The sequence below is a fragment of the Kwoniella pini genome, chromosome 2, assembly GCF_000512605.2.
Source record: "Kwoniella pini CBS 10737 chromosome 2, complete sequence".
Lineage (NCBI taxonomy): Eukaryota > Fungi > Basidiomycota > Tremellomycetes > Tremellales > Cryptococcaceae > Kwoniella > Kwoniella pini.
The window spans coordinates 271,269-283,102 of record NC_091717.1 but is presented as its reverse complement, the minus strand read 5'-3'; the positions used below and the strand labels follow the sequence as shown (position 1 = coordinate 283,102).

The following is an 11,834-nucleotide window of genomic DNA, read 5'->3' as shown; positions in this document are numbered from 1 at the left end:
GGTAAGCTCTACGTTCTAACACTAACGTATTCGAGCTGACTCCGAAAGCAGATAAATAGGCATGTCGGCTATGGCATATGAGATCGAGATCGCCACACACTGATTCCGAATATGACAGTCTACAAAACCAATACAACCATCTATACAAATTCAAATTCTATTGACAGGCTAAACTACCTCTTTCTGACGAGTTCTAATTTTCCTCATGGTTTCTTTCAAATTCAAATCCTTCCCAAAAATTTCCTTTTCTAGATTGGGATTACATTCCCAATGATATTCCATATCACCATCCTCTTTGATCTTAGGGAAAATCGTATTTAACGATTTAGACATATTTGTGTTATCTAAAGATAAGATTAATCTTAATTTTAACCAATATTTAAATTTTGAAGCTGCTCTACGACTTGGTGAAATTCTAGAAGCTGCTAAAGCACCTAATTCGGGAATGATTAAGCTTTACAAAAATCAAATGTAAGCTTGAGTAGGCTTTATTTTTTCTTGGAAGGGGTTGTTGACTTACGCGAAAAAACTTCCCCAAAATAAAGGAAATAAAATTTCAATAAATAATAACCATTTAGGTACTGATATTCTGAAAGCAGTTAAAGAATATATAAATAAATTTGATATAGTTGAAATTAAAGATCCTAATATTGGAATTGCATTAAATAATATTGATCCACCTAATCGAAATCTTGCTGTCTAAATTACGAATTTTTAAAACGATTTTTCAATAAGTGAATTATTTGGTGAAAACAGATAATTTTAAATAACATAAACTTACTGGTATTGGAATTAAACTTTCCATTAAATAAGCGTATATTTTAATGTATTTCATTGAAGATTTATCTGATGAAACTAATTGATTAAATTCTTTTTTATTGTACTTATTTTTAAGGAAGACCACAGATTGGATAAATAAACTTGAGCTTTTTAAATTCCTTAGAAATCTTAACTTGACTTACATTTATATTCAAATGATTTAAATCATTAGTTGAAAAACATCCACTAAATCCATTTTTACTTTTATTATATTCATATAATAAACAAAATGTTTTAAAAAATGGCTAAAATTTCCAAAATTATTATTTGGATATTAATGGTTGTAAAATATATAACTTACTCTAGAATCACCATTTTTAAAAGCAATTCTAGCAATTTTAACTAAATAATTAATATTTTTACATTCATCTTTATTATTTTTTAATTTTAATTTTTGATTATTGTTATAATTATTATTGTTATTAATTAAATCTTCAGAATTTGTTGGAATTACATATTTTCTTTTATTATCTTTTGATTTTAAATTTATTAATTTACCATCTACTATATGATCTATAATATATAATCCAGCTTTTATCGTTGTCATTTTAATGTATATATATGTTTTGTAAAATACTTTTGCTTTTGATTAAGAAGAAAAAAAAAGTCAAATATCAAAATGGTATTATTATTCTTTATGATAATTACAATTTTTCGATTCAAGGCGTTCGTTCAGTTTTGGGATTTGCTGATATTACAATATGAGATAATCAGAACAACATGAATAATATCAATAATCAACGCCAAATCAACATAACGTCTTAGTTATTGAACATACAACATAATTAATTAGTCAACACAACCTGTCATACGTACTATCATCAACCGAGCCATTCTGACGCAGATAGCAGTATATGAAAACAAATTGATATCGCCCACTTGATACAGTATATCTGGGTCTGACCTCCTTTGACCAGAAAAAGGAAGACCATACTCTGAAACCGTATGATATGTACCGAGTTATCCACCAATTGACCGATGCTCTCAAACGATAGTCAAAAGGGCATAAGATCCATCAATGGTATATGATATAAAATTACATACAAAATATAAAAAGCAATATCGCTGAAGATCCGGAGCAAAGTAAGACTATCGTCTATCAGTCTTACCTCCTTTCCTCTTACCAGCCAACATCCATTTAGGTCTAGTGATAGGTACATGTCTATCAGATTCAGAAGCCTTTGCAAGTCTATTAGGTAAACGTTGAGCGAAATCTCTAAGTTCATTTGCTTTATCAGATTGACCACTAGTAGCAAGACCAGCCGTTTGTCTATTAGATCTTGGTGTTCTTGATACAGCCATACCAGATTTTGTTTTGATTGGTCTAGATTTTGAGGGTCTTGAGGAGTCTTCATCTCCATTCATATCTACATCCATATCAGCTTGTTGAGCGACAGCAGCATCACGTGCTTCAGCAGCTTCCCAAGCTTCTTTCTTTCCTTCCATTAACCTTGCAGCACGTTTCTCTAAAACGAGAGGATCATGTCCTTGTTTTCTCATACCAGTTGTAAATTCTGTCAAAGTAACATGACGTTTCTTTCGAGGAATGATAGGTCGATTTTGTAAATGATTTTTCTCTTGAGAAATCTTTTTGATAGATGCTTTCTTCTTTCGAATTTGATCTGCTGCATCTTGGAATTCTTCTTCATCGGAATCAAGCTAAGTTGGAAAAAAAAAGATGTCAGGACGGTTTTTCGGCACTTTGCAAAGAACTCACCATTTCAGATTCATCCGATGCATAGAAACCTTGAGCTTCGAGGGCTTCTTCCTCCCTCTCTAAAGCTTCAAGTTTCTCAGCGATGTCAGGATCGATAAAATCAGCAACGTTCTTTCCGTTAAGGAATTCAGGGATCTTGTCGTATTTCCAAGATTCGTCGGCAAGAATGTAATCCTCTGCATTCCTTTGTCAGCGGGTTCCAGTTGCCAGGCAGATCCGAATTACTCACTTTTGGTATCAGCAGAGTAGATACCCATGCCAGACAATTCCATCTCTTGCTCTTCATCTCTTTGTAATCTCCTTCTGTTTGGATCTTCTTTGTCATATTTGACTTTGTGTTTGACAGCTTCGGGAATGAAAGGTGTTCGCTCAACATCATCTCGCTTTTGAGGTACGGCAACATGAATTTTGTTGGCAACCAATTCAATCCTGTTTCCTTTGAGTTTCTGTTCAACTCTATGAGCCAAAAGGGCATCACAAGCGACGTTCCTGACGTCCATCACACCTTCTTCGGAGTAAGTCGAGGCTTCGACTACTGTGACTGATTTATCGGCTAGGATGTTATCGACGTAGGCTCTGTTTTCGGGTGACAAGTCTGACAATCTAACTATGTCGATCTTGTTGATGACTAAGATGGTGGGTTTGTTGGTAAACAAAGGTTTTATAGAATGGAAGAGCTTGCACTGATCGCGATGTTAGCTAACCATCCCGCGGTGTCAGAAGCGAGCATCTCAGCTTACCTGAGCTTCGATTGTATAACCACATTGTTCACTTAAATCCATGAAATACAATACAGCACTTCGCAAATGAGCTAAAGCGGTGATAGATTGCATTTCAATAGTGTTCATTTCCTCCAAGGGATGATCAAGTACTCCTGGAGTATCGATGACTTGCCATCTTAGGTACTTATAGTCCATGTGTCCGACAAAGAGGGATTTGGTGGTGAAAGCGTACTACAAAGATGTCTTAGTCGCATGTAGCTGTGCTGGGGGAAGAGGTGGGACTTACAGGTTGGACATCAACATCAGCCCGGGTGATCTTGTTAACGAAACTACTCTTTCCGACATTTGGGTAACCACAAATAAGCAATGTTCTGGTGTTAGGATCTATAGCTGGTAATCTAGAAATGTGTTGTCTGACTTGTTCAAGATAAGCTAAGGGGTCTTTCTGCCTCCTCATGATAGTTGCCATACGACCCAAGGCAGCCTTTTTCAATTGTTTACATCTGTATAACGAATCACCGAATTTCAATAATCGATTATAATCTTTTGAAACTTGAGAAATCAAATGTCGAGCAGTGTTGATTTGACCTAAAGCCAGTTTGTAATGGTTTTTGTCGTATAACACGTTCAGAAGGGATGATAAGAATGGGTGCAAGTTCTACAAGACGTTTTGTCAGCAAGGGTAAGTATAAAAGTGACGACCAACTTACATCGAGAACAGGGAACTCTGAGATGATCTTTCCCAATTTCTCATCGAAAGCATCTTGAGTGAACTTGACTTTTCGCATGTAGAAATTTCTGATACGGGATATCTTGAAATTTTTGTGAATGACCGTAGGGGTCTTTCTCATAGTAGCATTGAGGACAATGTCTATGAAGTCCGACGAGGTCGGAACGGGTGCGATTCGTTGTAATCCAGCTACGGACGACATGTTGATTGCTCAGTTATCGGATGGTGGCGAGATGGGTAGAAGCAAAGGGTTGACTTCGTCTGAGAGCTAATGAAAGCCAGCGAAGGTTATAGGGCTAGTGAGAATGAAAGAGCACAGAGTTATAGGTGATGTTAATACAGCCTTTTTTGGTTTGATCAGAGGATAGCTAGCAACGAAGGAAAACCTTTACACTCTTAAGAATCGGTAATCCCAATTATCAAAAATACAAAAATATTTCAAAATATCAAAAATCTCCACAATCATTGCCCTGAGCATGGGCGAAATGATGTGGCATAATGCCAATATAAATTCTACTTTAACTTGACATAATTGATACCGCTTCAATGTTCATGTCGCGTGGTCAAAAGTATAATGTACGGTGTATTTCGGAGATGAGATGAAAATGGTTGAATGTGGCAGTTACAAGGTAATTCTCGCTTAATGACAAGAATAAGAAAACGCGGAGACCCTTGCGCACGCATTTCTAATAGATCACCATAGAAACCCAAATCACACCACATCTTATTATATTCAACATTGGTATTCATTTTATATATATACTTAGAATCATTATACATATCTATCATAAACTGCCTGGTTCAGATCATAACCAATTCAACACGTAAATCAGGTGAATTCAATCAGACTGCTTACACCTTGATCCGAAGTTCTTTTTTCGACTTTCGACCTTCCTCTTTGAAATTGGGAATTTCAAGGTTCATCATTGAATTGTTTCGGTAACATCCTAATATCCCTTCCACACCCCTCACACTCAACTCACAATGGCATCAGTCGATCAACTAGCCGTGAAGTACTCTTCGCAACTGTCGCAATTGCAAGCGATTTTCCCTTCATGGGATGAAGGAGATTTAGTATTCACCTTACAAGATACGAAAGGGAATGTCGAAGAAGCCGCTTTGAGCATCACAGAGGGTAAGCTTATCCATGAACACATCAATTGATTTCAGCTGAACGATACTTCGTCACATGTATAGGCCGTGCATCCCAATTCACCTCAGCTACGAAAAAGAAGCCAATCAAGTCAAAGGAAACATTCTCTAGCAAGGGACACACAAACCGCAATGCAGACACAGGAGGTTGGGAAGCTGTAAACGGTGAAGGATTCGCATCAAGAGGTGATAGGCCAAACCGTGGTGGACGTGGTGGCGCTCGAGGTGGACGTGGCGGTCGTGGAGGTGGTGAGTCGTCCCTCATTTTCCATACTCTTCTGCGTACTAACAGCTGTACAGAGCCATTCCGGGGCGGTCGAGGTGGACGAGGAGGATTCCGAGGTGCCAGAGGTGGAGCTAGCAATGTGAACGGCTCTTCGAAAGCTCCTCAAAATGGTGAATTCCCAACCACTACAGCCACAACTACAGAAGGATGGGCAAATCAAGTTCAACAAGCTACTTCGGCCGATGAGCAAGAACAAGAAACCAACGACGCCGTCGCAGATACTTCAAAGGGTGATGACTTCTCTGCATCTGGTGGCTGGGGCGATGCACCCGCTCCCAAGGAATTGGCGAAAGCAGCTAAAGCCGGTGGTAAAGGTTGGCAAAAGGAAATCGAGAAACCCGTACAAGTCGCCTCTTCATCAGTACCGCCAGCCGCTAAGCCTAAGTTGACTTGGGCCCAAATCGCCAAGTGAGTTGAACTCTGCAATCCCCTCCGTTCGGCATGTCTGACGATGGATATTCTTTGATAGACCCGTCGAGAAACCCAAACCCATTCCACCACCCGCACCTGTCGTACCTGAACCAGAAGCTGAAGCAGAGCCTACCACAACTTCTGACGAACCTGTGGCTCAAGCAGAAGGCCAAGTCGCACCTGAAGCTTTAGAAGAGACACCAGCAGAGGAAATAGAAGCTCTAGGTGATGCTCCTGCACCAGAAGAAACAGAAGAAGCTGCTGCCGCCATAGATGAAGCCCCAGCTGCTGAGGAGCCATTCACAGCCAAACCTGCCGAGGATTTGTTACCTGAAGAGACTATCCCCGCTCAATCCGAGACCGGTGGTGATGCTTGGGAATCTGATCCCGCAATTGCTGGATCTGGGGCTCAACCTGAATGGGCTAAAGCTGAACCTGTTGCCGCCCCCGAGCCCGTTACGACTTATCAAGGCCCACCAGGTTTCAACAGCGTCGCTGCTAAGGCTGCTCCAGGTGTCCAAATTGCTCAACAACCTCGATCGAGCTCAAGAGCTGCTCAAAGATACAAGGATGCCGAAGGTCAAGGTGTCGTTCTCCCTCCTACTGCTCAAGGTCTGGCCGGTATGGAGATGCAATTCGGTTCACTCAGTTTCGGAGGCATCAACGGCGATGGTGTAGACTCACCAGTACCACCCGAACAACCTAAACAAGAAACTCCTGTCCAAGCTGCTCCCGTTCCTGCTCCAGTCGCTGCCTCCCCCATCCGATCTACTCAGCCATCCGCTCCCGCCGCTCAGCCTCAACAACACTCGGCTCCCACTCCGGCTGCTGCTTCATCTGCCCCTACAGCGCCATTCTACTCACAACCTCAACAAACCGCTCAACCTGCTCAACCTCAACAACAGGCTTACACCTCGCCTCATCAAACCCTCCAACAACAAATGCAAGCTTATCAATATTTGCAACAGCAACAACAACAACAAGCTGCTCCAGCCCACTCCCAACAACAAGATCAATCCCAACAAGCCAACCAGTATTACAGGCAGCAGGATTACTACAATAACCCCATCGGTTCTCAACCTCAGCAGCAAAGCGAAACCCAACCCCAACAAGCTGGTCAAACTCAATCCTCCCAACAACAGCAACAACCGACCGCCAGTCCATACGATTCTCCCTTCGGCGCATTCGGTCAACAATCTCACTTGTTCGGTCAACCTGCTCAACAACAATCCCAACAGTCTCAGGCTAATGACCCTTACGGCGCTTCTCAACGAGTAAGTTCCATGTAATGGGGTTCGAAATGCGACGCTAATCTTTTCACAGAACTACGATTCATACAGCGCCAGTGGATATCCTCGACCACCTGTCGATGAGCCTAAGGCTGCTGCTCCCGCTCCTTCACACACTCCTTCGGCTCCTAGCCAACCTCCTCATCAACAAAGCGGATATTACTCTCAAATGGGTAACATGGGTTATTACCAACAAGGGCCTTACAACCCATACTATCAATGTGAGTTTTCTGCCTGAATTCGGCAAAATAAAGCTAACAAAGCCTACAGACGGTCAAGCACCTCAAGCAGGTTTCCAACAATATTACCCTTTAGCTCAACGAAATCTGTACGGTCAACCTACTCCCCAAGCGCCACCAGCTCCTCTGCAAGGTAACAAGCCTCAGCCACCTGCTTCCCATTCACCTTATGGTCAACCACCTTCAGGATACCCTTCATCCAACGCATACGATGATCAATCTTTCGGTGCGCTAGGTGGAGGTAGGTATGGAGAGTCTGCCAACAAAGCTTCTCCTGCTGTCGGACAAGCGCAAACAAGTCAAACTGGTGCTCAAGGGGGCGCTAGCTCCTTAGCTCCTGGTTCATACAATTCTCAGCAAGGATTACACAACTTCTTGGGAGCGTCAACAACATCCTCTGCTTCGAACGTAGGAGCTAATAGAGCTCAAGCTACCACTCCTGATGATGGATTTAAATCCCAACAATCTTCTCTTGGTGGACAAAGATCAACTCAACAACAAACTCAACAACCAGCTCAAAGCAACCAAGCTAATGCAGCCCAACAAGGTTTCAATTCGTACCCATACGGAGGTGGATACGGTGGACAAGATTGGGGACATTATGCCGCTGCAGGCCATTACGGAACTAGAAACGGATACGGTCAACACTGGCAACAGTAGATGACAACTTGTGGATTTTGGAGATTTCATTTGTGATCATAACGAAAGCAAAAACGAACAATCATACAAATAACAAACTAGCAATATCACTTCTCTTCTTCTTCTTCTTCTTCTTTACTTGATTACTCAATGTAAGATTAAATCAAATACAATACAATAAAATGACACTGTTTCAGAGGAGCATTATATTTCTCCTTTTGTCAATCTTGTGAAAATTCATATATAACTTGAATAACCTGGAAAATTAAAGAGTATGGTAGAATATTCTTTTTATCCTCATTTTTTATGTAATGCATGGTTTTCCTGTTGCTTGAAATTGAAACTCAAGATAGGACATGTACGCGTGATTGCAAATGGTAGTGTAATCAGTATAATGGTTCATTTCATGCCGCAAAACTCAAGCTCATGTTCAAGGTATGTCAGTATCAGATGGCATTCAATACGAATGATCATTACATGATGCGTGATGCATTGGATTTTTGCTTGTCATAAGCCACTTTTACAATATATAATAAATTCTTAAGGTGTTATATATAAATTGAAATTGAAAATTCACTTCACTTCAACATATCCATATAATCATTTAATAAGGTTTAGCTCTTGCGTTACCTTGAGTTGAATATCTTTGTGCACCTGGACCAGTAGGTGGAATACCAGATCCAGATCCAGTTCCAGAATTAGGTGTTGTTGAGCCTTGATTAGGTCCTCTCATTGCTGCTGGACCTCTAGGTGCATTTGGTATAGGTCTTACTTGTTGATTCATGTTCTGTAAATCATGACAATTTTAAATCAATTTTTCAATATTTTGATGATCAAACGGAAAGTAAGGAAACCTTAAACTTACTCTAGGTCCATTTCCTCCTCCCATATTTCCCATACCCATTCCAATCATCATTCCCATATTACCCATACCCATTCCCATTCCACCCATTCCACCCATTCCTCCCATACCACCCATTCCCATACCATTCATACCCATCATTCCACCCATATTTCTCATCGCCATATTAGGATTAATTGCAGGTGCACCATTATTATTATTGTTGTTATTACTTCCACTTGGATTTTGATTACCTCCCATTGATTTCATCATATTTTGATACATCATAGCCATTGCTGAAGGATCAAAACCAGGCATCATTGATCCTGCAATTGAGACAAAACAGTCTGAATTTAGTATATCATCTCCCGGAGAAAATTACGATTAAAAAACTAACCCATCCCATTATTTTTCATCATATTTTGATACATCATTGCCATTGCATTAGGATCAAATCCTCCTCCTCCTCCCCCTGCTCCTGAAGGACCATTAAATCCACTTCCCATATTATTATTCATACCATTAAATTGATTATTATTTCCAAATTGATTATTTCTACTTTGTGAATTTTGACCATTATTATTATTATTACCTGATCCAAATTTACCAGGTTGTGTACCTGCACCTCTAGGTTGAGCACGTTTAATTTCAATCTATTATTAAAAATATATATTTTAACATTTTCTCAGTTTTTTATTTTTAATTTGAATCTCCCAAAAAAAAAATCACTAACAGGTTTACCTTCTAATTCAATTCCACTATTTTCCATTGCTCTTTGAACACTATCTTCATCACCAAAAGTTGCAAATGCAAAACCTTTTGATCTTGTAGTTTCTTTATCAAACATAACTGTTGCATCCATAACAGGACCAAATTGAGTTAAAAATGATCTTAAACTTTCACCTGTAACAGAAGGTGCTAAACCTCCTACAAATACTTTTGCTGTTCTTTCATGTTCTGCTCTTGGAATTGCACGTTTTGGATCAATCTAAAAAAAATTAAGTAGATTAAATTCAATTGTAATTTTTATGTTATAAAATCAAAACTGAAAACTTACTTGCTTTCCATCTAATGTATGAGTTTTTTGTAAAACTTTATCAACAGAATTTGATGCTTTATAAGTTAAAAATGCGAATCCCCTTGATCTACCTGTTAAATCTCTCATAATTGTACATGCTTCAATTTCACCAAATTGTGCCATGTATGCTTTAAGACCATCTATTTAAATTAAAAATTACAAGAAATTATTAGCTCGGAAAGATTTGATCAAAAGATCATCCATTCAATTTTAGTCCTGAAAGTTTTCATTATGATGTACTGACCATCGGTTGTTTCCCAATTTAAACCTCCAATGAACATCTTACTATTGAAATTCAATTTTAGTTTAAGTGAGTTGATCAAGAACATAGTCATCAAAAGTCAAAATCCCGCAGAGAATGTCAAGAAAGATAAGCGCGATAGGAGAGGATAATCGGGGCAGAATAAGATATAGAAAACGATATCGAGGATGAAGATGGAGATCATTTATTCGGTTTTTTCGTATTCGTAGAAACGTAAGATATGTTCATGATTATCAATCAAACGTTACCATTGTAATTCATTTCGTTTTAGGTGTCCATAGGTACATTCGATTTGATCATCGTTATAATTGGTATTTTTTTTAAAGATAGAAAACAATCGTAAATTTTAGGTAATAGGTATATATAGTATAATAACAAATCAATCAGTTATTAATTCAATCATAATCATACTATACTTTTATCAACAGACTATGAGAGAAGACTAGATAGAAATATGTTTTATGATTTATAGAAAATACGTTACAGATTTATACTCTCTACTTATTCAACTACCCTTCACAGTAACATGTCATAACTTTCAGTCTGATGATTCGAAACTAGTCGCTCTCTTAATGAGGCTTTCGTCGCTCCCTTTGACCTATACTACCATTCCATATGTCTAACGATGAAACGATATCCTCAAGCTTACTATCTTACATCAAGAATAGAACGGGAAATAACGAAATAAGGGGGAAGAACGCGAAAAGCTATAAAACAATACTAACCCCTCATCAGGCATATCACTTGGCCGTATTCTATCTAAAGCTTGTTCGGGAGTAATATCACCTCCACCAGCATTGAAAGCGGGTTGTTGCGAGGTTTGACCACCGAAATCATTCGTTTGCTGTTGAGCCAAAGGTGCTATAGCAGGTGTCGATGTTGATGCTTGAGGTTGTGCAGATGAACTTGATGGAGCAGGTTCAAGTTCAGGAGGTTCTACTAATTCTTCAAGCTGAGTAGCATCGAGGTCTTCCAAGTCCAAATCTGTTCAAGATATATTAGCGGTGTAACCCAGATTACAGATACTACAAGCAGTCTGAAATGCGGGTAACAACGTACCACCGTATAGATCATCTTTGTAAAGGTCGTTAGCGTCTGCCATCTTGTGTGTGCAATCGGAATATGAGATAGCTTGGTATGGAATGATGAAAAATAGTAAGAAGGAGTGAAAGAAGGTGGATTAGATGAAAGGATAAAGGGAGGGTAGGCGTTGTAATGGTAGTTATTAAGTTGATAAGTGTAGGATGATGTGTAAATAATAACCTTATAAGCTATATATATACGGAATCAATTTGAAACCCGCGCAATGATGCATGAGATGAGCACGTGGTATTTGGATAAACCTGATAAAGCGGATTGACTTTGAGGAAAGGCAGTGCATAGTATAGTAGTAGTAATAATAACATTGTCTCACCGTAGCATAGCATTCTAACTTCTAAACAGCAGTAACAACCTTGTTATGAATCTGATAGATCGACAAACATACTTTGGCCTAGATCTCATAGACTTACATTCAGCTCGAATCATTTTGCCTCGACTACGTTGAAACGCCGACAGCTTGCGCAGGCATATGGAATGATCAATCATTTACATTGGATAAATAATAGATGAATATATAGCCGACTTCATCTGCATCAAAGCCAATTTAT

At 39.1% G+C, this 11,834-nt stretch overlaps 4 protein-coding genes across 4 annotated transcripts; 1 reads left to right on the top strand and 3 right to left on the bottom strand.

Annotated features, from left to right (window-relative positions):
• Positions 1 to 168: 168 nt before the first annotated feature.
• On the bottom strand, positions 169 to 1,366 carry I206_101424 (uncharacterized protein; the record flags this gene model as incomplete). Its single annotated transcript, XM_019158305.1, has 5 exons — positions 169 to 454; positions 521 to 699; positions 782 to 883; positions 963 to 1,064; positions 1,121 to 1,366. 5 exons carry the CDS (start codon positions 1,364 to 1,366, stop codon positions 169 to 171), a joined length of 915 nt encoding a protein of 304 aa, XP_019008918.1.
• Positions 1,367 to 1,908: 542 nt separating this feature from the next.
• On the bottom strand, positions 1,909 to 4,190 carry I206_101423 (uncharacterized protein; the record flags this gene model as incomplete). The annotated part of the gene is made up of 6 exons (XM_019158306.1): positions 1,909 to 2,478; positions 2,537 to 2,712; positions 2,766 to 3,219; positions 3,277 to 3,489; positions 3,545 to 3,916; positions 3,969 to 4,190. The coding sequence occupies 6 exons, from the start codon at positions 4,188 to 4,190 to the stop codon at positions 1,909 to 1,911; spliced, it is 2,007 nt and encodes a 668-aa protein (XP_019008919.1).
• A 782-nt stretch (positions 4,191 to 4,972) lies between these two features.
• I206_101422 (uncharacterized protein) lies at positions 4,973 to 8,025 on the top strand (the record flags this gene model as incomplete). Its single annotated transcript, XM_019158307.1, has 6 exons — positions 4,973 to 5,123; positions 5,186 to 5,389; positions 5,441 to 5,834; positions 5,896 to 7,111; positions 7,161 to 7,347; positions 7,397 to 8,025. The coding sequence occupies 6 exons, from the start codon at positions 4,973 to 4,975 to the stop codon at positions 8,023 to 8,025; spliced, it is 2,781 nt and encodes a 926-aa protein (XP_019008920.1).
• A 583-nt stretch (positions 8,026 to 8,608) lies between these two features.
• I206_101421 (uncharacterized protein) lies at positions 8,609 to 11,287 on the bottom strand (the record flags this gene model as incomplete). The annotated part of the gene is made up of 8 exons (XM_019158309.2): positions 8,609 to 8,791; positions 8,870 to 9,171; positions 9,243 to 9,498; positions 9,579 to 9,833; positions 9,903 to 10,063; positions 10,168 to 10,208; positions 10,911 to 11,169; positions 11,245 to 11,287. 8 exons carry the CDS (start codon positions 11,285 to 11,287, stop codon positions 8,609 to 8,611), a joined length of 1,500 nt encoding a protein of 499 aa, XP_019008922.2.
• Between the last annotated feature and the right edge of the window lie 547 nt (positions 11,288 to 11,834).